The sequence below is a fragment of the Apaloderma vittatum genome, unplaced genomic scaffold (assembly GCF_000703405.1).
Source record: "Apaloderma vittatum isolate BGI_N311 unplaced genomic scaffold, ASM70340v1 scaffold7242, whole genome shotgun sequence".
In the NCBI taxonomy this organism is placed as follows: Eukaryota; Metazoa; Chordata; class Aves; order Trogoniformes; family Trogonidae; genus Apaloderma; species Apaloderma vittatum.
Genome location: NW_009704136.1, coordinates 66259 through 89938, shown reverse-complemented (window position 1 = coordinate 89938; position 23680 = coordinate 66259). Strand labels below are relative to the sequence as shown.

General features: G+C 37.9%; 1 protein-coding gene across 1 annotated transcript in view; it reads right to left on the bottom strand.

The window, feature by feature from the left end:
* Positions 1 to 23680, bottom strand: part of FTO (fat mass and obesity associated) — a gene marked incomplete at its 5' end in the record, with an annotated part of 188515 nt that overhangs the window by 138526 nt on the left and 26309 nt on the right. The window contains one exon of the mRNA XM_009864912.1: positions 20294 to 20413. Coding sequence (XP_009863214.1) covers positions 20294 to 20413 — 120 coding nt within the window. The remainder of the gene's footprint in view (positions 1 to 20293; positions 20414 to 23680) is intronic.

Below are 23680 nucleotides of genomic sequence, written 5' to 3'. Positions count from 1 at the left end.
CACTCGTTCCATTCGCTGGTATAAATCTCTGTGTCTCAAAACCAGGCATGAATCAAATGCTATTCACAGTCCAAAATTATAACCAAATATTGCCCTCCTAAAAAAACCAAACAAACAAACTGTAAGTTTTTAACACAGTGGAGCACTTCAGAGCATGACTTTAGCTTTTTCAGCCTACAAAAAATACAGATGCCAGCCACAGATTACAATCAGCATTGGGTTTGAAATCAGCTGAAATCTTGGAAATCAGGGCCGATTCTAGATAATCAAAATCAAAATAACTTGCAAGGTTCCAACAGGTTTTTTCCTCCATACATCAATGGTTACAGGTAGAAAGGCATAAGCCTCATTTAAACCACCTGAAACCGTTTTAAAATTTTGTTCATTTTAAAGCTGATTAAAAGCACTGAGCACTAAATTACGCTGACATTTTTAGAAAGTTTTGATTTTTAACTTCTACATCAACACATGAACAACAATTTGTAAATTGTCATGTAAAATGTTTTGGGGTGGAAAATAGCAGTTCCAGCTTTGTTTACTACTTTTTAGGATATCAGGAAAGGAACAAGAAAAAGCTTCTTCACTTGTTTTATTTGAAGTGGATCCATCAGCTCAGTTAAAAAAAAAAGAAGAAAGCAAAAAGTATCACAGGTCAGACGAACAAAATGACACAGAAAAATCCATTGCCAAACCAGCTGTCAGTTGGGTGCACAGAAGTAATTCTGAACAACTGTGGTACGGAGACAAAATATGCTTTCTTGAAGGCACTTCTACAATAAGTTATTTAAGCCTTGTGAACAGCCTTGCCTTGCCCCTACCCCTCACACATTAATGAAAACAAAGGGGGCCCATTTACATTGTAACTGCGTACTGAGGTTAAGCATGTGACCTTAAAGTATGGTGCGCTTGTGCTCAGTGGAAAGGTTCTTGACAATTTAAACAAGAATTACTGCTGTTAGAGAAAGGGAAGACAATTAAAAACAATCTAGGATGCATGTCGTACAGCTGTTCAACTTTCAGCTACATCTGACCTCTAAAGATGCTACGTGTTTTACTTGAGAAACTTTTGTTTCACTTTCATTAAGGTAATCCTTCAACAAAAACTGAATTTGTATGATAAATATTACATTTTATATATGAGTGTCACAAGGAAAATTGCGTATTACTGGCAAAACATGCCATCGCTGCAGTTAAAAAGAAGTATTGGAAGGATGTGCAGACCACAATGTAAGTTTACTATCAGCTAAGCAATAAAGGAAATCTTCATGAAGAAAGCTAATAAAACCTGTTGAGAAAAAACAATGTTCTTGAAACAAATGAGAGTCCAAACCCATGGGTGATTTCAGAAAAACTCTGCAGACGCAGTGTCCCAATATAGATCAAATTGCAGGACCAAGCAGCCACAACATTCTTTTTAAGTTTAGTTTTGGATACCATTGATTCCAAATGCAATAAAGACAGACTGCAATTATGGTTGGTATTATTTTTATATGTGCCTACAAATTTTCTAATAACTAAGAAAATACTGAAATTTTATAGAGAAAATGATAGTACAAGCTTTTTTCCCCCCATCAGCCACTACAACTAATTGTCCCAATACTGTCCTTAAAAAATAGGGTTAGAGAAGAAAAACTTCTGAGAAAGTAAAAAAGATCTTGGCTAAGTTTCTCAAAACCACAATTTTCCTGCCTGTTTGATCTTTGTACAGTCAGCATAAGCCACTGCAACTCCTCCACAAATGAAAGGCATTCATGGGAAGCCATCAGAAAGCATCCCTCTTCCTCTGGGACCCAGGACAATAAAAGAAAAGTTTGTGTCTGCCACGTGGGCCTACGACTCAGCTTAAATGAACAAACCGTTGCAATATCCTTCGGCTTTGTGAAAGTGATACTTCCTTCTTTTTTGGAGGAAAGGAAGTCATATATAAACAGAACAAAGGGAAGAGGCAACACAAGTAGAGCCTCTCATAATAAATATTACAGTGAAAGTTTTGCTCATCAAATCAAGATTAAAAACATATTTTAATCTCCCAAGTTTTATGCCTTTGATGTAAGCTGAAGAGGAAAGCTTATATATTTTGTAAGATTTACAACATTTCCAGTGGGAATAGCTTCGGGTATTTTTTTTTTTCCCCGTTTCTGAAATTGAGATTATATTGGGTTGATTCTATTCTTCAACGCTGTGTCATATCGATTTCTTTAGAGAACAGAAGTTAGCATGTCCTTTGGACATTTCTTCCCCCACAAATATGTGAGTGTTCCACTGAGCAAAGCACTGCAAAATAATTACAGTGATGTGATGGTAATCTCTGTAACTATGAAATACTTCTTAAAATGCCAGCTTCCCAAGACTACAGGAAAGTTCAAATATTTCCACTAAACTCCACAGGACAGAGAAACACTAAACTGCATTTCTTTGTGGTGCTAGAATTAGGAGAAGGTGACACAGCTTCAGTACGAAGAATAGTAATTTATTATCTGTAATTTTGCCACTACATGCCCATAACAGCCTGATATAACACATGAAGCACTAATTTTCAGCATTGCAACACACAAAGCATAACACCCATGCATAAGGGGCTCCCTTTCCAACACCTTCTGTTAAATACTACATGACTTTCTCGCCCTCCCACACAACCCTTCTGTGTGGCTTTTCTTGTTCTCTCTTGATACAGCACCCACTGCTGTGACAAAAGGACCTGCACTTAAAATCGCATTATCTTGCTCTAACACAGTCAAATAGCTGCCCATTTTCACAACCTTAAGTGAGGACAAAACCAAATACCCTAATGGTGCCCTCAAATGATGTGAGACAAAAGAGCTGAAAATTTCGGTGCAAATAACAATGAAAGAGAGCGGGTAAGCATCCTCTCTTGGGATTTCCATGTTGTACAACAGTCTTGCTTTGGTTGTAACAATCATTAACTTTGGGAAACAGCATCAGAAGAGGAAATGTTCAAGTATACTTTCACAAACACTGAAAAACCGAAGGTGAAAGATGCTAGACATCTTAAACAATGAATACAATGAAGATAACTGTATTGAATATTGGTAAACTTAGTTTAACAATTTTTAAGGAAGATGTGTTAATCTTCGAAGAATGTGAAACTAATACAAACAGAATTGAAGAAAACTCTGACCAGCAGATAGGTATGTAGTTTAGCAGGTAGGAAGGAGGAAGCAGCTGAGGTGACAAAAATCTGTTCACAGCTGTAGGTAGCCCTACAGAGCTGAGAAGGGCTCTCCTCCTATGTATCATTTCAAAGGCAGAGGGACCACATTGTTGGCTCTCCAGAAGTCAAATCCTTTCAATGTCTGGTATTAAAGTACTCTTAATCAGTGCGTTCGACTCCAAAGATATATAAAAGAGAGATGCAGAGAGTTGTCCAGAGATGGCAACTTGCAGATAAAAGCAAGAAGAAGAGGCAGAGATTGCAGAGACAGCAGTAGCAGTCATAGCACGTTGCCTTTCTTAAGGAAAATAAGTGAAATGTCGGAAGAGAAGAAAGGGTTATAGTATCAGAAAATGCATATAAAGCTAGGAACAGTCAAGAAAAGACTACTCTAGAACTATTAGAAAAACAGCAATAAAACTATAATCAGAAGTGCCAAAGCTGGAACGACACCAAAGAAGCTTCAAGAAGTCCAAGAGGGAAGACAGGTGTCTCGTCAATAAATACTGTGCCAAAAGAAGGTTCATGCACAACTTCTTAAATCATTTGCCCTAAGCAAATAGCAACCAAATGAAAGTGTGAAGAATAATAGGATTCTTGTCTCTGACTCTCCATTTCCCTTCATGTTGCCATATGGTATCCATATCTGTGAGGATAAGCGGTACTTTGTACCCTGGTGTTTCAGTTTTCGTGACACTTTACAAGTCTCATTGCTCATTTCACCGCTTTCCACTAGCTACTCCTTAATGACACCCAGCCATTGCTTCCTTTGCTTTCCCATAAAAACAACATACTCAGGAAATAATGAATGTATATTTGTCTCTTTCAAGTAACTGCAGCTCCATTTTAACCATTTACTTTGCAATAAACAGTTTAAAGAGAACTCTTCTTCCCCCACTCACAAAAGAAGTCCATATATCTTGAGGCTACTGATATACTGATTTTTTTTAAATATGCAAATAATATCCCAGAGTCTCATTTCTGAGCTGTAACCTACATTAATTACCCCATCCCAGAAAAAAAAAAAAAAAAAAAATCACAATAAATGCAACAACTGGGCACTCCCAGACTTATTCTGTGTCTTCAGCCCGAACAGAAACACTCAGTGATTGGTACAGATGAGGAAAAAGACTATCAAATTACTTCTAACAGCAAATTGCTACAAAGCATACTTTGCTAGACGGAATTACTTAAGAAACTGCTGTGGAAACAAGACTTGTCCTAGAGAGGAGCAGTGTAAGCTCGTTAGCAAGAGCATGCTCGAGCGCTCCAAGACTTAACTGGAAGAGCCACGTGAAAAGGCAGAGGCACTCGGTCTCCCCCGGTGAGTGTGAACAGGGGACTCAGACCAGTTGTCAAGACGCAGACGGTCTGGTGAAGATGCCGGCAGAGCCTGAGGAGATGCCAGAAGGGACGATGAATGCTCTAGAACTATACAAGCCAGGAATGTACCTCAGGAAGAAAAAAAAAAAAAAAAGAAAGAAAAAAAAGGAAAAAAGTGATAAACATGACTTAAAGATTTACCTTTTGGTAGGGCAGTCTCTCTCTGCTTATTTGTTCTCAGCGAAAAACTGGTACACACTCTATATGAGAAAATTCCATGTTTTTTGGTATTAAAGTCGCCTCTAAAGTAGGTATAAAAATTTCTGCTTAAAAGCCAGAATTCCCTGTAGAAGATTCACATTTTAAGGTATTTTAAAGCAGGATAAGGTACTGCTTAGTATTGCTGACATCTCTGAAAACAGAACATTGTCCATAATAAATTAGGAGAAACAAAATTCTTGGGAAATTGGAAATCCTTCTCCTCTCCCCAAACTCTAGGTTTTCATAGAATTTCAAAGTCTAATTGATTCATACAATTGTCACTCCCAGGAAACTATCCTTAAGTGTCAACTTTCCCTGTGTTTAGAGAAGTGTTTCCAATGTGTTCAGCAACACGGCCTAGGAATGGCATTCTAAATTTTTCACCTTTAAATGATAAACTGTAATATGAAGAATGTACAAACTGGACTTTTTTTTTTCTTTCTTTTTTTCTTTTCTTCTTTTTCCCAGTATATCATAAAATTAATACAGCAGAAGGAAAAGATTCATCACTGCTCATAAGAATTCATTTGCCCAGGGAATTTTTTCATCTGTCCTCTCCTTTACTTAGCTAGACAGATAATAGATTTTGCTGGCAATGTTTAATTTCCACAGCGGTCACTGTGATCTAAAACATTTATATTGGAGCAATCACATTTATCCTCAGGAAACCAGGAACTGGAGTACCAGTTCCAACACTGTATAGACTACCTACTATCTTCTGACCCCACAACTTTTGACTTCGATTTAGGAGTTGTACTGTGCAAATAAGCAGCAAAATGCTTTTTGATCAAAAAATATTTGAAAAATGCAATTAGTTCTTCAAATAGCAAAAGTTGGCATGGTTTATACATGCTTATTGACTGGGTTTGTACAAGTGTAGGACAAAAGGAGATAAAACAGTAAAATGAAAACAGGATACAAATGTTATTTCTGATGACATCTCTATGTTAAGAAGCATACTTCATATGTCTTAGTAACAAATTTAATTATATAAATTCCACTTACAGAAAGAGACATTAAAAAAGAGCATCACAATCAACAGATTCACAGCCCCAGTGAGAGAGTCATGTTATTTACTTAAGTTCATTATGCAAACTTTTCAAATAGTTGTTTCGAAAAAAGGACTGCAGCACTTCTGCTAGTAAAAAAATACATAGCTGCTTGTGACAGATGTAAAATGGAGTTAAGCAGATTTCAAGAGACTTTGAAACAGGACTAGCAAAATTATAATATAATATACATTTGTAGACAACACAATCTTGAATATAAAAAACTGTTAAGTACATTGTTCTGGTTACACCAGCCAAATAGGCAAACAACTTGCTCCATCTTTCCTTAAACAAATTTTAGTTACCAAGCTGGATCCTATTACTCACATCCAAAGTGTTGATATTTATATAGGTTTAAGTTATGCCTTTAGTTGCATGTTCTTTCAGTCTTTTCTTGCTACCTCCTAAATTCCTTTCCCTATCCACCTTTTTCTTCCTCTCCCTGTAGTAGTAAAAATGGATTTACACAAAACCAATAACAAGATTTAATAAAAAAATATATTCTGGTTTTAATCAGGCAGCTCATCACTTAAAATTTCACACATACACACTATTGCAAACGTCCTATCTACAAACTTCAGGCTGAGCGTTCTGCTACAGTGAGGCCACCACACAACTCCTTCAAAGAAGTTGATTCAGAAATGTAAGCAGACAAAAAAACCTCTTTGAGATACAAAATTACATTTTTAAGTAGTTGCATCTGTTATTAGTAGCTTACATACTCAATTTTTCTAGAGCAAGACACTGTTTAATGCTGCAGCCAACATGTTAAGTAGATGAAAATTCAGATCTTTATATTAATACCTTGCAGTTGTTCTGAGCCACAAAAGCAAGCATCTGTCTAGTTTCTGCTTCCTGTTCTATCACTCACTGTAGTATTTCTAACTTTGAGGAGTAACAGGAAGGAAAGAAAAAGTAATTTTGAGAGATGGGGCATCAACTTTCACATTAATTTAATTATGCTGACAACAAATAAAAGTTTAAAAAGTACAGATACTTTGTAATTTATTACTATTCTCTTTCTTGTTACACTCGCTTGCACTTCCAAGATTCTTTATACTTCCACTATGTTTATTCCTACTTCTCTTCATCCACTTCGTAATACTCCCTTCCTTCTTCCAAAATAACCACAGACCGGCCATTGAATGGCAGACAGCAGTTAAACAATCTTAAACAGCAAAGTCATGTACGAAGCCACAGTGCTATATGCAGTTCCCCCTGGAGCATGGACAAGAAAAAGTCCCCCTAAAATTTTAGCATGTCTGCTTTGTATCCCACAACATTGGACTAATTGTCCCCAGTGTCTGAGTTGGATTCCTTGTCTGCTGGAGCAGAACAAATACTACTTTCTCACCTATCTGTCACAGCAAACATGAAAGATTATGACAAAAGCAAACCGGCGCTAATCTTAGCACCTCGCACAGCTCCGAGCAAAATGCCAGAGAGGAAAGCAGAGAGAAAGCCAGCATATACAGACAGTAAAACAAAATCATCAGATGAGTAGTTGGACAGGAGCATCTTGCCTCTCTGTGCTTCCACTTACTTAAGTCAGCCTACCTGCTGTAGAGCAACATTAACACACACGGATTTGCTATGTAGATTAAACATAGATTATTATAATATGGTTCAAGTTTCTGACTGAATGACTTCATCCAGCAGTTAAGCCGATAACTGGTAACTGAGTTAAAACAGAGCTTTTATACTCCAGTGAACCCATGTTCCAGTTCTGCAAAATACCCATCATTAATGCTTGATCAGCCTAGGTCGATGCTGAGTTGTCTTAAAACACCAAGTCAAGATCAGTTATGCCTCTGCTGGAAAATCCCGAGGCAGTCTATCATATCTTTTCATAGTTTCCAGGATTAGCATCATCTGAGCTGAGAACATACCACAGTCTGAGGCTTGTAATACTGACCCCATCAGACAAACTGCTCTCCTTTCATTTTTGGCTTCCTAACATGAAGGACTCCTTCTGTGCTCTTGGACCACCTCTTGGTTTACATGCAACACGCAAGTGCTAAACATTGCAGAGGGCTACTGTGTATCGACACAATTCTCCCGTACCTGGTTTCTAGCAGTTTCAGGCATTACCAGAGAGGCTTTAGAATCAAAAAATTACACTGAAGGAACTCTTGGAAGTCTTCTGCTAGCTCCACACTTTTCCAGATTTGGAGTAGGTGTGAAGTCCAAGCATGAGCTCAGACACTGGGAACAATTAGTCCAACATTGTGGGATAAAAAGCAGGCATGCCAAAATTTTATGGTGACTTTTTTCCTGTACATGCTCTGGGGGGAACTCTGCATACAGCACCGTGGCTTCCGACACGATGACTTTTCTGTTTAAGATTGCTCCCTGCGGTCTGCCATTCAATTTGCAGTGAAGGAATGCACTATGGTCATCTTTACAGAAGGGAGCAAAGCCAGTATCACAGCGTACTTCAGGAAACCCTGACAATTGCTGTAGATCACTGGTAAGTCTTTGCAGTTGGACAGCATTTCAGAAAACCTGGACACCACTGAATTGTCTTGGAGAGGTAAGAAGAGTTCCTGAACTCTGTGAAAAGCAGAACAAAAAGCCCTCACTGCCTCTCTCTCACCAGGTCCAGCCCGGTACAAAGTACAGCTCAGCAAACACACAGATGACCACGGTATTTGCCAAAAGGCTTGAAATATTACAGTATGGGTAGCTTCTGCACAACCTTTGGAAGGATTGAAGGCTTTTAATACAGCTTCTCAGACCTGAAAACACTAATTGGGAGACAACTGGCAGCTGGACAAGGATTTCTACAGTATCTCCAAATCACCTGAAATGACAGCCATGTATATTTGTATCTACTCTTTCAGAGGCTAAGTAGGGAATGCCTTCTTGCACGTGCTTTTGACTATGTTTCCTTCAGTTAAGAGATTTTCACTGCTTCTAAACAGAGGATTTCTGGAGGACCTATTCATTAGAACAAGAATTTATGTTTAATGAGTACAGCTTCAACAAACTTGGGCCTCTAAGGGAGAAGGATGCTTCTCTCCTCCACCTACTCCAAATGATCTCAAAGTAATTTTCAGATAAAATACAGAAGACAAAACCTTTTGTAAAAAAAAATCAAAAAAAAAAATCAAAGGAAGAAATACTGCAAAAAAAAAAAAAATCGCAAATAAAAAAATGTACCTTTGACCTCTGGTAATTCAAATAGAGTGTTAATCACCAAAGGATTAACACCCTCTGCATTTTAAATAACATAACCAGTCATCAGGAAATTATAACACCCCATATAATCAAGAAACACTGAAGTGTACCATTGAATTATGCCAAACAGTGAAAGGTACTAGGACAAGAAACTAACGTATTGTATGAGCTCAGTAAGGTTCTGCAACAACATCATGGGTTTTGTTTAAGATACAGATAAACCTCCATATATATATACACACATAAATATATAAACACATAAATATATATATAAAAACACATAAATAATTCTCACATTTGAAGTATTGTATGTATTTTTTTTAATTGTTAAAAATCTATGTGTATGTGATCTCCCTGATTTTTTCCTGGGTACATTTGTTGCATTAAAATCAAACACTTACCATATTTTAAGTAACTTTCTGCATTCAATATAATTATTTTTTGCTTAAGCAAGGACTATTTCTCCCTGATTTGGCTCAGTAGTATAATCCAGTAGCATATTAAATATAGTATTAATGCACAAAAGTATCAATTAAGAAATTTCTATCAAAACACAGGTTTTTTAAGGGATAAAGTAAAAAACTAAAAAATCACTACATATAACATTCCGTTTTGAAGGAAACACACAGCTACATTAACTTCTGCAATCTTCTCCACTGTGAAGCTCCCCTATCCTATTTTCTCTGAAACCACACCACCCCTCCTCACCTGGGAGCCTTTGCCATCCTTTCCTGCTCTTCCTCGATGCCCAGAGCTTTTCCTGTCGAGCCTGCTTTCTATTCCCACCATACCCAAAAGTCCATTCCACCTACACATCCAGTTTCAAGTTTTCCAATCGCTACAGCTCTTCAAAACTCCTGTCCCAGGAGTTCTCACACATATCACCTTTAGTTCTGTAACTCTGTCAAGAGAAGAGTTCCTCACCTCTCTTCCCCATATTTTCATGGGCTGATGGCACCCACTGCGACTCTCTGCTTGGCGAACTGCAACCTGCAGTCTGCTGCTCTGCTTTGCCTTTTTCCCCACTTACTGTTTCCAGCTGCGCCCATGCTTAGCTAATCAGTGTTCCCCTCTGGTCTCCCAGACAGGAGGGTTCCGCTAGGATCCCAACACTTGCCCAAGAGGAAAATCAGCCCCTTCTGTTACCTGGAGAACATGATGAGCACAAAGGGCAATTAATCTCAAGGAAAAGCAACTCAGTTCAAATTACTTTAGTTTATAATCATATTTTCTGCTGAGATCCAGAGATCAGGGGAGAGGAGACCTACATCCTCACAATCACACCACACTACGTTCTTCCAAAGAACGACAAAAGGAGGTAGCGCCATGGAATCTTGTGATACATCTGCAAGCAGACAAGGTGAGGTTGGGATGAACATGGGTAGCTCTTCCCATGTATAAAAATGTTAAAATTAGATTGCAAAACAAGAAGGCAAAGTAGACTTCTCCAGCTTGACAAGCCTTTACAATCTAAACTTCATCAGAATTTCTCCTTTAAATCTTCAGCAAAAAAGACACACTCCTTGAATTCACTTCTTCACACTGCAGAATTGCTAGCAAATTCCACCTTTTCAAGCCCACTAAAATAACTCGAAGGATTTCTCCAATCTTGTGTCATTCCACAGCTATGAAATATAGTTTCTAAATGAAATACACTTTAAGGCTGTACCATGAGAAAAAGCACAGCTTAATTAAGTTAACTAAGCTGATTAAGCCATGCTCCTTCACCTATTACAGGAAGTATTTAGCCCAGGAGCCATCCTAAAGGCACCTCACACAGCGTATGACATGTTTTCCAGAGATACTGTATATATTTAGTCACTGCGGAAAGGGAAAAAGCAAACACCCCATATGTCAGCATGCCAACAAAAGAACAGAAGAAGTATCAGCTGATAAAGCAGCTGTTTACATCTCAGTCCTGTCTGGAAGGTAGGTATTACATTACAAGGGAAGAGATGAAGTTGAGAACGTTACACCAACACCTCCGATATGACTGTTGTAAAATAGCTGCAGCAGGAACACTCTCTCTGAAAATTTCAGCCACTGACATTATTACTGGTATTTTTGCATGTTTACAAACAACTTGGACAAATGAATTTAAAATGGAATAGATTATGGCAGCCTTATGTTAAAACAATTAAGATTACTATATCTTCTTTGTTGTACCTAAATGAGTTTATATCATTAAAAGAATTCTTTAAAATTTTCAATCCTTTCAAAATGTCTAAAAGCTATTTCTAAAATAAAGACATAGCTAAACAGTATTACTCTTATCTTGGCTTCTGCCAGTACAAGGGTGCTGCTCTGTGTCTCATAAAGATTTCTGGCAGAGTGAGAAAACCTGGTCAGTATCAGAGTCTTTCCTGGGACCTGTCTGAAGTGTCGACAAGCAGCTAAGCTGAATATTAATACACACTCCATCATCAAAAGCTGTTGCATACCCAAAGGATGCGAAATATTTTAATCAGCTTTCAGCTTGTCTAGTAGAAGTCAGTTTATTCCTTTGGGATTATACATCTATGCGCTCAATTTTTGTCTTCGTGTTCTCTCTCTACATATATTACTTTTGAAACTAGCAGCAAAGAGCCTAAATCTGCTGTTTTGTTGAAAAAAAGCCTGCTAATGCTGTGATTCAATTACAGTATTTTACATTTAACAAGAAAATTAACAAGATGAAAAGCAAAGAAAAAAGTTGAGAAAATAGTCCTATACCCTATGCAGGATTTCTTAAAGAAACCAGCGGGCCATGATTTGCTTTGTTCAACATTTTCGCAAATTTTATGAGTCTTCAGGACCGATTCATCTGCTTTCTTACTCATCTTTTCCTCTCCCCAGCAGATTCCGAAGTTTTAATACTGTAAATTCACCATTTCTTTAGCATGACTACCAGTGACTACCAGTTAAATGGGTTAATATTAAAACAATTTCTATCCAAATCTTCCATCAGCAAAATAACCGGTCACTAGGTTTGATCACAGGAGTGAATTCTGTGGTCCCTCTACTGCAAATGGTTTCAGCACAGACTCTCATGAAATGGAAGCATGACATGGGACAGAACATGAGAACAATCAGTAAAGGATGACAATTCACTTAGCCAAGCTGAGTCCCACCACAACAGCGACAAAACAACTGACCTTCTAGCTAGCTTTAATCCATTAGCATGTAGCACACAGCTTGAAGATCGAGCTAAAATAGAATTACTAGCAGTGCATATATGCATACATATATAGACACACATAAAAATAATCACTTCAGTTTATTACACAATTATATTGATCCCTAGGCAGCTAGACAACATGAACTGATGCACTGTTCCCAGCTATTAACAGTGCACTTTGCAGAACAGTGCATGCTAAGCATCTTGAGCAGAGCTCCACTCATGCCATTCCTCTTCACAAGCAAGAATCTGGCCTGTTCTCATCATTACTTTAATGATTCTGCTATATTACAGAAATTCAAAATGAGTACTATGAGAAGAGATGCCATTAGTCTGATTCTGGTAAACAATCACATTATTTTATAGGAATAATTTACAAGATTTGCTACAGTTCAACTTTATATTAGAGTCCCTGCTGTGACAATTATATAGAGTTCCAATTCACTAGCAGTCCAAGAAGAACTGCCAAAACCTGATGTTAACTAGAGACATTTGTGAAAAGACAGTAATTATCTTCTTACTGCAGAACAGCAAACATCATATTATGTCTAGAGCTTCACATTATTAAACCAAAGCATATGTAGTAAGAAATGAAAAGTGCAAAAAAGATTCACTCAAAAGCTCCTGAGAGCTAGAACTTGGAACTGCCAGATTACAATCAGGGTTAGTCAAAACACAGTAAATTCCTGCTGTCATACTTAAATGAATAGAACTTGCCCATCTGTAAAAAAAAATTAAAATTAATACATCTGAGATACAGCCCAAATTCTACAATTTCCAATCATGGTAGGGGCGAGGCAGTTGGGTTCCTTCAACTGCAGAATGTTCTGTCCCTAGGACATAGGCAGTAAGTAACGCTTTTTCAGCTACAGTAAGACTGATCGCCTCATTTTACTGATGAGGTATTTAAAAACAAAATAGCCTACAATATAAAAATCAAAATAAGACCTCAACATTTTGAATTCCACACTAATTTTGAAAATCACACACTTGGACAAGTTAAACAGAGGGGCAGTGAAAGAATCAGCACCTAATCCATCAGACCATAATGATTTTCCATGTCAGGTACTGAAGCCAAATTTTATTCCTTTACGTATAAAACGAAAGCTGTAGTTTGATCACAGATAAAGTAACTGTTATAAACACAAATTGCAAAAACGCTAGTTCACCCATGATTCTGTTAGGAATTAGAAAGATTGCTGATAAGGTAGGAAAGAAAAAAGTATCAATGCAGCAATGGCAGCTTTTCAGAATACGTCACCACTTTTGCTCACAAAACTAATTTGGAAAGTAAACCAGCTGTACTCTATTTTATAGTGGTTACATAGTCCCTAAAATACAATAGCAATAAAACCATGTTTAACAATACTAGTTGTTCTCTAGAAATAAAAAAATAATAAAATCTAAAAATTGCAGCAATGTAGATGGTGACATTTTAGTCATAGAGCCATTTGCTTTCACTTTCTTTCAAATTCACAACTTCTACTTTATAGCAATCACAGCAAAAATTATTCATGCCAAACCACTGTAATTCACAGTTTCAACATCAAATCTGCATCTATGTACCATGTCCATAAACATATACACAAATGTACAAATCCATAAGCTTTACATCTGAACACTTCATTGCATAAATGAAAAATAGAAACCACTAACTATAGTTAATCAAGTTTTATGTAATATGGATACATAAATTTTAAAAAACACAGAATTTCTTTCCAAGAAATCTTATTCTCAGGGTTTAAATATGGACTTCTCTTCAGTTTTTCTACTCAAAAATGGATTTCTGAGTACTTAAAAGGCTTTGTGAAAACTAATTGGACTAGTAAAACAGTAGTACAATACTATAACTTCTGTTTTTTCACAGCAAATAATAAGCCTCTATAAACACGCTGTTGATAAAAATATATTTCAGTATTACAGTATATGTCCATCCAAGCTTCTGCAGAAAAAATGGTGGAAACAACACACAGTTTTACACAATCTACAGTAACCCCATCATACAGATTGTGTTCTCACTGAAATCGATCGCATAGTTCCTATTAACAATCAAAAAGAGCAACACCAGGTTCTAAAACATCCTTCCAGGACTCACACCGGATTCACAGGGATGCAGCAGGAACCAGGATGTGAGCTCTTCCCTCTGTGCCACACACTGGGTCACTTGCAGCGCTACCAAATGCAGTCTGACACTCTTCCCCTACATCGTTTCTGCTGCCAAGTGCAAGCAGTTGCCACTAGTGCTCATTTCCTACAAACGTCTTTTCTCTAAATGGAATTTTATATGATTCAAAAGTTACATAAAGAAGTTAATTCGAAGATCATCATGGTTAAAAAACACAGCATACTTGTGTATGCATTTGTGCGTAGAAGCACGTATATACCCACGCAGCCACACCAGGGAGCAGCTCTGGTAGACTATCCACCAGGAAAAAAACTTTTAGAAGCGGTGGAGAATCCTGTTCAAGCCACAGTGCTCAGCTAAGACACAGAGATCTACATAATTCAAATACAACACGGGGATATAACCTACTTGCACAACTTTGATTGCCGATTGTTACATGTACTTATGTTTTAAATACTAACACACCTTTCATTTCTATGCAGGCACATGTACATATTACACACAGGCAACTGACCGTATTAAAAAATACAGTGAAGACAACAGAAAGAAGCCCCATTACAGTACGAGTTAGACACCAGACCCCAGAAGTCTACTTGTCCAAAGTTGAAGCTCACCAAGACAGAGCTGCATGCGCAAGGACACCTACAAACGTCAAAGTCAGAACTCAGGTGCGACACCCCCTGGAACGGAGCCCTGATGTGGGACGGATGCCCACCTGGAGCAGCACACACCACTGGGTGGCCGCAAGACACGCACAGCTGCCCGAGCCACCCAGCGTCCTGCTCGAAAGGCAGCCGCAGGCCCTGCACCGCCCTCGACTCTTCCCGGCTTGCGCCAGTTTGCGCCAGTTTGCGCCACGTTTCCAGTATAATCCCCACAGTGCGCTGTACGAGCTCGAAGGCTGCCCTTCTAACAATTCCAGTTTACAACAAAAATGTTACAGTGGTTCATATCAACACAGCTTAGATCTCAACCAGCTCACGTAAGGGTTAAAAATAGAAAGTGCTATCCACTGGTTTGCTCTGATGTTCCGGTAGACATTGTCACTGGATGTATCCTCAGTAGAATTCTATTCAACACCTCTGTCTTTAAGTACAAAGCTGTAGGCTGTAGCAGCTTTAGGAAACATAAGTATCCTTTTTTCTGCTGCACAGTATCTGTGTGTGAAATTCTCTAAAGGGGTTTAAGTATTTACCCTGAACACTATCAGACAGTTTCTAAAATTTTCCTTATCCTGTTGCAAAAACACTTCAAAGAGAATCCTAAACACAGTCCTTTGTGCTTTCAGCACACACTTTGTTTGGGAAGCTTAAGTCTGAATTCCCTCAGAATTGTAAATATTTTTTTGTGAAAGATGTGCAATACAACTTTACTTTTTTTTCTTCTTTCAAAAAGATTGGTAGTGATTCTACTACACACACAACAGTGAAGCCTTTCTCTCATTTCTGACAGCTATAAATATTCGGAACAAGCAAATTAGTGCCAAAAAGTAAAATAAATTATATTAAAAAAAAGGAAAAGCAAGTGTTCAGGATCTGGTTTTGTTGTTGTTGAAGATAAAACGTAAATTTCCAGAAACATTTGACTCCTAGGGTATATAAAATATATCCTGTCAAAAATACATTTATTTCTAGTGTCTGGCCTAAACAGATAAGAAGAGCCCCAAAAGACAAGAAATATGGCTAAAATTTGGGTCTCCGAGCTGCCATGTTTGCCTGCATTTCACAGCTCATTAGACAAATATGATCGCCCATCACCGCATGGCCTCCAACAGAGGAGTGTGATGCTAAGCACAATGCGTAAAAAAGTAATTAAAGTAATACCTAAGAATTCCCTGAATTTGGGCTGACAAGGTCAAAGCAATTCAAATGTCAGTTAAGGTGCTCTGTATTTTCTGAAAAAAAGGTGACCAACCGAACAGCCCGTTTGTGATCTCATTATCTTTTTATTTTTTTTAAAATATAATTGTTTAGTTGTTTACAGCGTCAAAGTCTACAAAAGCTAGGAGGATTCCTTGTAAAAGCATATTTGGCCTTACAGCTTTTCATGGTTATTTTGGAACTGAAATATTCTGATGTAAATATATATTTCAGGGAAAAAAAAAAAAAAGGAAAAAAAAGAAAAGAAATATATTATTGCCCTGGGCTGAGATTTTGCAGCTCGAGTTTCAGCCCAGACTCAATTCTAACTGTCAGGCTGTAAGTCCCTGAAATAGTAGCTTATACCTGAAACTATGACATACTTCTTATGGAGCAATAGTAGCAAATAATGAAGGAGACCTCAAAAAGGAAAGAAAAATAATTTTACAAGAAAATAACTTCGCTCTCTGATTTCAATTTAGTTGTATAAACCGCTAAAAGTGTGCTACTGAGAACAGCAGTAATAATGACTTGTAAATATAGTTTTTAAAAAGTTTTGCAAATCCAGATGAAAGCTGTGCAGAAAGCTATCCGTTTGCAGAGTGCCACTTGGCTCGTAACTGCACAGCGTGCCCACTTCTGCTTTATAAATTAAAAGGTGTGCAGCGTTTCGTTATCACCAGCTGTATTTTAGGATGCCAAGTGAAACAAATGGTGTAACAATTACTCGTGTTTCGGTTACACCATTACAAATCAGTTCTTTAAGATCTATGTTTCATTCCTTTAAGTAGACCCTTTATTGGAGGCAAACGGTTATGCCCTTAAATGTAACTCCAAATCAGTCATACCTTGCTCTACATTTAGTTCTATAGTTTTTTTCATCTTGCCAAATTCCTGTATAAATAGGTGGGATTAAATGGGGCCTAGCCTACCTAACATAATTATATATGCTGTGATTCTATACTGCAATGAAACTGATACATTTTAATAATCCCAGCCTTGGCTCTTACCCACTAAAGTCAATAAAGGTTATTAAGGCCAACCGCCATATAAATACATTGCTACATTGCTAAATGGACTGTCAAAGCAGGAAATACAATTCACACCACATTGCACTACTACGGTCTCTTTTTTTTAAAGAAACACTAGCTACATGAAAAAGTATTTAAAGATCCAATATTTAAGTATAATTGTGTATGTTTGCTTTTCATCCCACAAACAAAAAACATTTCATTGATTTGCACTTTACTTACTCAAATGTGCATCAGCCTAAAAAACCAAAAGAGACTGTAGGACTTTTGCAGTTCTTAGTGCTCTGGCATGGTGTTAAAAGATTTTCATAGCTAAAATAAATGTCAGATTGTGAGGTTTGCACGATATCAGACCCTAAGAGACAAATTGTCTCTCCGCTGAATCTCAGAACAGCTACAGCAAGACTTCCTCACATCACATGAGACTTCAGCTTTTCAGACTTCTCTCTACCCAGAAAGCAAAGCTTGTACAGCCTTTTTTCAAATGGTAACTCTTCCTTTGAATTCAGCAAGCATTTATCCTGATGGTGCAGACGATAACGTGTTAATCTTGGATGACTTTTAAAAAAAACACAAAACAACCCTTGAACATTTGAATAGCCTTCATATTTTCAAGGGAGAGGGAAAAAGAGAAGATTGGTTAAACTGCTTTGGATTTAATGGTTCATAAATTCATGAGGTAATATTGTGGGAAATGTGATGTTTTATCAGAATGTCATTCAAATGAAAGGTTTAACATTTACATCACAAGAATGAGCTCTAAGTAAAACTATCCTCAGGGAAAAAAATGCCAAGAATAAACATTATGATAGAACTGTATGCCTGCTATAATGTACAAAAATATTAAATGAAGCCCAAAGGTTTAAAGACACTGGGTTAAACTTCCTGCAGTATCATATTCTGCTGTGACGCTGGAGTAATTACAATTAGGAGAAACAGAAATTATTTTGGAAACTTTCTTCTTTATAACTGCTTTACTAAACAAGGGGAAAGAAAACCAAAACAGGCATACAGGAACCCCAAGACTGATTGTATCACTCTAGACACATGTATATTAAAAAAACCCCAACAACCAGAGTTAAGAGTTGTTCACAACTCACACAGAAAAGTAAGAAAACAGGATAATTACCTTCTTTCAAGAAATAATTCCTTTTAACCAATAATATTCTTCTGAGACAAGATCAACAACTCTCAGACATTTTTACTTTTAGCATTTTGACAAGATTTTTTTTCCCCAAAGGATCATCCAGCTAGAATTCTAAGTTTGGAGAAATAAAAAAACCAACCAAAACCATCAAGTGTAGACTACTGGGTACCTTCAGAAATACCTTTTTGATTTAACTTAATGCTGCGGAAGCTACGCATGCACCAAAACACTGCACTTTTTATGTTAAATTGCTGTTGAATTTGTTAACCCACAACTGATTTCCTGTGTTATGGAATCTTAGAGATTACAGCTAACTTGAAGCAACAGGGATAATTCTTGATGTTAATGCTGCATTTCTATGTATGTTACCAAGTGAGTGGCCGTTGTTGCATTACAACTGCGGCTCAACATTGCCCCCTACTGTCATTTTGTGAAACTCTAAAGGACGAAATGTAGGTTAAACCCCAAAAAACCCACCCTACCTCCAAGTCCTACATACAGTAAGCATCAAATCATGTACTTAGAGACCTAACAAACAGACATTTTCAATTAACATTCTCTTCTGTCTCCTTCAATAGCAGAAATTAATTGTGATTAATATGTTATAAGTCATAAAACATTAAAGTAAATTTTAAAATTTAAATTAGAAGCAGCTTCTGTCTTGGCCCAACCTTCAGTTTGCTGATAAATATCATCCTGAGGCCTGTTGAAAGGAGATACACTGACACCACCATGTTTCTAATTAGAGACACATGGTAATGTCACACCAACTGCAGAAAATCTAACCCTTGAGAATTCCTGAGTTTGCTGTTTTTTCATGTTCTCAACACAAAATGGATATAAAATAACAATCAAACATTCTTGTCTCTACCTCATCTAAGCCTGTGTTACAAGAGACCAAGTTGTCATTTGAAAGAAAAACAAACCAAAAGATTTTTTTTAAAATTATAAAGGTCATTCAAGAATGTGAACGCATAACACAAAGATGAGGAAAAAAACCTCACAAACAAGTCATAATATTCTTCCTTTTGTAGAAAAGTTTTATGTTCACCGATTTCCTGCATCAACTGATTTCACACATGAAAGTTCCCCTTTTCCACATATTTTCCACGCCTGAATCCAGCTATTGATAACCACACATTCGAGCAGGTTAGCGAGTCACAACACTTCCCTCCAAACTCAAGAGCATACTCAACGTTGCGCCACGCCTCCAGAGATTCAAAACCACCTCTGCTCGGACTCATACTCCTCATCCTCAGTTACACTACGAACATCTCCAAGTCAACTGCGAGCACATGGAGACTTGTGCTGCAATCAGAGGTTACCGAGAAGGAGCTTCTGGCACGCTGGTAACTGAGTGGAACACACTCACCAAGTGCCCCAACCAAGCCCCTCCGGGGACAGCAACCCCACTGGGGCTGGCAGTGCATGGCACCGGGTCTGCTCTCAAGGAAAGCAGAGATGGATTCTCAAGCGTACAGGAACTAATATCACTATGATTATTCAAGAAACTAGTTTCCTCTCGTTGGTTCTAGCTATAGAGTCAGTGTGCAGGCACACTACAGGCAGTTGTGCCTCCGGGTCATCAGAGTTCAGTATCAACTTTCCTCAGGTGCGTTTTGCCGCTGTTTTCGTTGGCAGAGATGTCTGTCTTGGTGTTGCACAAAAAGGCTGACAAGGCACAGCTTCATGTACCAATTTGGTGTGATGTAATATGTGACTGTCGTCTTATGAGGCTGTCAAACTTTAAAAACAAGCTAAGTCAGGGAATAATTAAACTCTTGTTTTTTGGATCTTATTCTGCTCATATTTATTCTGGCTACCGGGGAAAAAAAATAAGATATAGCAGTGGAAGGCTGACATTGATTCTATATTTCCTGTGTTCTGAATAAAGTTTAAACCCTGTTACTACAGTACAATTAAAAACATAACTGTGAGTGCTTTCAGAATTAAGCTCCAGAGGCTTTAGACTGTAAAACCAGTACTTACCATAATCTCCATTTTCCTCCAAAATTCTTCCAATTTAGCCATAGGCTTGAGCCACCAATCAGTGCACTTCAGATAGCGCTTGCCTTGAAACCAGAACTGCCTAAGCCACTCAAATTCAACCTGCAAGATAAAAACACATGACAGCATAAACATCTATGATCATCATTTGGGGCAGGAATGGAGTAATGCATGAATCCAGCTACACCTGAAAAATCCCATAGAAAAGGAGGTTACCAAAGTACTCATTTCTACATGCAACCATAAAACCAGCTGCTTATCTCTATTCTGTGCAAACTTGTGGCCTGAGAGACTCCCTTCAAGTCTACAGAGGTGCAAAACCCAATTCTTTCCTTACACGTGGTACACATATAAAGAACATTAGAAGTTGAGGTTGACCTACAGCGCAGCCAAGCACGTACCAACTCAGGCTTATTTTGATCAATGCTGTGGGTTTCAAAGCATTTCAATCACATAAAAGACTGATCTTCACTAATAAAACCACTCGGACTGGAGTGGGCAGGCCAGGCTCTGCCCTCTGGGCAACCAGAATCTTCAGGACAAGGTCTGTGGGGAAACTGCACTTTACAAAGATTTAAAAAAACCCAACTCACTGAAGCAATCAAACCTCCACTGGGAGCAAGCTAATACTTTTATTTAGGATATGAAACGCAGCAAGTCCCATAATACTTGACTAGTAGTCTGCTGTGTTGTTTTTTTTTTTTAAATCATATATGGATGGCTCATCAAGACAAGAAATATTAGCATACTAAACCACAATATAAATACATAATATTCTTTAAGCAAAACAATTCATCCTAATTTTCACCAAGCCATTTTTCTTTAATGGTAATCCATTGTTCTGATCTTCAGAATTCTCTATCTTTGTTATGGTAGTTATGTTTCACACTGAGTTCAAAGCTGCTCTAATCATTATTTGTACCAGAAAGAAGTTTTTGTTTCTCTCTGAACGAAAAGTTTTCTTCCTCCACAGTATTAATGAGGTCTGAAAGACCAAGTTCTTGTTTGTAAGAACTAAATAATAAAAAATAAGTATACACTATTTTGGGAAAGTTGACCGTATTGACAATTCAACTACAGCTTTAAGCACTTAATACTTCCTTCTGCCCTCATTTCTTTTTGGCTTTGCTGGCCTCTACTATGAGTGGGCTGTAACAGAAGATGTCTGACAAACATATTTCACAAAATGAATCACATGAGGCCATCAATCAATAAAAAAAAAAAAAGATTTAAAAGTGAAAACCAATGTTACAATACGGCTCACCATCACAAGAATCTACTTCAGTCAATGTGATTTTTGACTGGTCCTATTCATTTGTTACACTATTCTATGTAATTTCATTCTAATCGCAAATCTGGCATCTTGGCCAAACTTGAAATGTATCTTGATGTTACACCAAACATACAACCTGACACAGAAGAGGTGCTTTTCAGGTGCATAAGGTAAAGCGTAGCAACAGGCTAGTTTATTTCCTCCAGGATTAGCTGGTCTCATCAGAGCACTATGTCCTCTTGCTTTCACTAAACTTTGTTCAGTGCTATCTATTCCTGCAGCAGGAGGACACTTCCTCCGGCTTGCCTCCTTCCACAAACAGGAGGAGCTGCACCAGGGGAAAAAACCACAATCACAGTAGATGCGGAAGAGGACAAATTCTAGTGGAACTGAAGCTACAGAGCATTCATTCATCTTCTGTGACAAAACTCTCACATTAACAGCTCCTGACCAGGATTTTCTCAGAGTTGTAATTTGGAGATGCCCATATATCAGAGTTAACTTTAGTTATCATTAGAAAGCATTTTCTTTACATGACTGAACGGGACAAAGCTTAAAAATAACAACATATGAAAACACGTATGCTGAGTGTTTGAGGAACAATTTTCACCTCCTAATTAATTTTCACTTTTTACATCACTTGACTTGCATCTGTGCAAGTATAAGCTCAGAATCAGACCTCAGAGGTCTAACCTCAACATATTCTCAAGTTGTTCTTTCAGCAACAATTAAAGGCCAATTTTAGGTTACAGTCAACGGCGAGTAGTTAAAGGCCAAGAGTAGCACTTGACATTTTGTGAGGCAGTGCTCCTCAGTCATTTATTTAGAAGTATTGGTTATTAAATGCCACACATGTAGGTGATCTATATTTTCTCTCTGCTGTACTAGCCAACCACCAATGATGCTGTCAGCTCACCAGGACACTAAGACACATCAACCTTCCTTTGGCTGCGTACACCACCTCCCCTTTCTCAGCAGTGACCCCAGTATCTAACACCATACCTCCAACTTAGCAAGCCCTGGCTCTTCCACACCCCGGTGCATTTGCCACATTTAAAATTTATCTACGCCTGCCAAAGAAATGAATTTGTTACAGGCAAAAGTGACTGTACTCCACAAGCAACAGAGCAACCAATTCAGCCTCAAATTTTAATCATGGTATTCAGGATCTGATAATCACAGCCAAGCAAAAGCCTTGATGAGGACAAACTCCTGCCTTTCCAAACTTGCGTACCTACTTGGAGACCTGTTACATTTTCAACACAATGCCCAGATGCTAAAATAACTTCACCTAGTGTTTTACTTGGTAGAGAATATCTGATTATTAGTTTGGTGTTGGCAAACAAAGAAGCCTTGAAATTACTCACACAACATGACCTATTAACAGATTTTGCATTACTCCAAGCAAAGAAAGCAACTTTTCTTTAAACCATGAAGAACAAGCTGGCAATTATCTTCTCTGCAGATTTATTTATATATATATATGACCATCTACATCATCAGTCCAGCAGCATAGAAAGCATTTACTTCCCAACGGGCTCCCCCAGGTCCCCTGCAGCTCTGTTTGGGACATACCCAGCAGCTGTATGGATTTTGGAATGCCAAGTGTGATTCTCTAAGGGGCAAGAGGTTCATATTCAGTGAACTCCACAAGATGATTTATTTCAGGATAAGTTATTACTGGCCAAATGGCAATCAGATAGCTTAAAGGGGTACCGTTAATCTCCACCACTACATGTGCACCATCAGGCTACTGTATTTCCCAGCTGCCCGGGTACTTCTGTTCACCCGAGACCCTGCCATGGAAGTATTTGTTCAGACATCAAGCTCATAAGCTACTTAGGCAAGCAGCATGAGAACAACTTTAATTAAGGTTATCTTTACTTAGAACTACAAAGTACATACTGAGAGTGAAGTGACTCACACATCTAAGAAACAGCCCATACCTCACAATTACTCAGATATTCCTTTGAAGGCTGTTTTAGAGACCATGACAACAAAGGTAAGTGTAAAGAAATATGAAACTTCTGCCTGGCTGCCCGCTAGAGATGCTAAAAACCTCCACAGGTTAACATCTTAATATTTTACAAGGAATT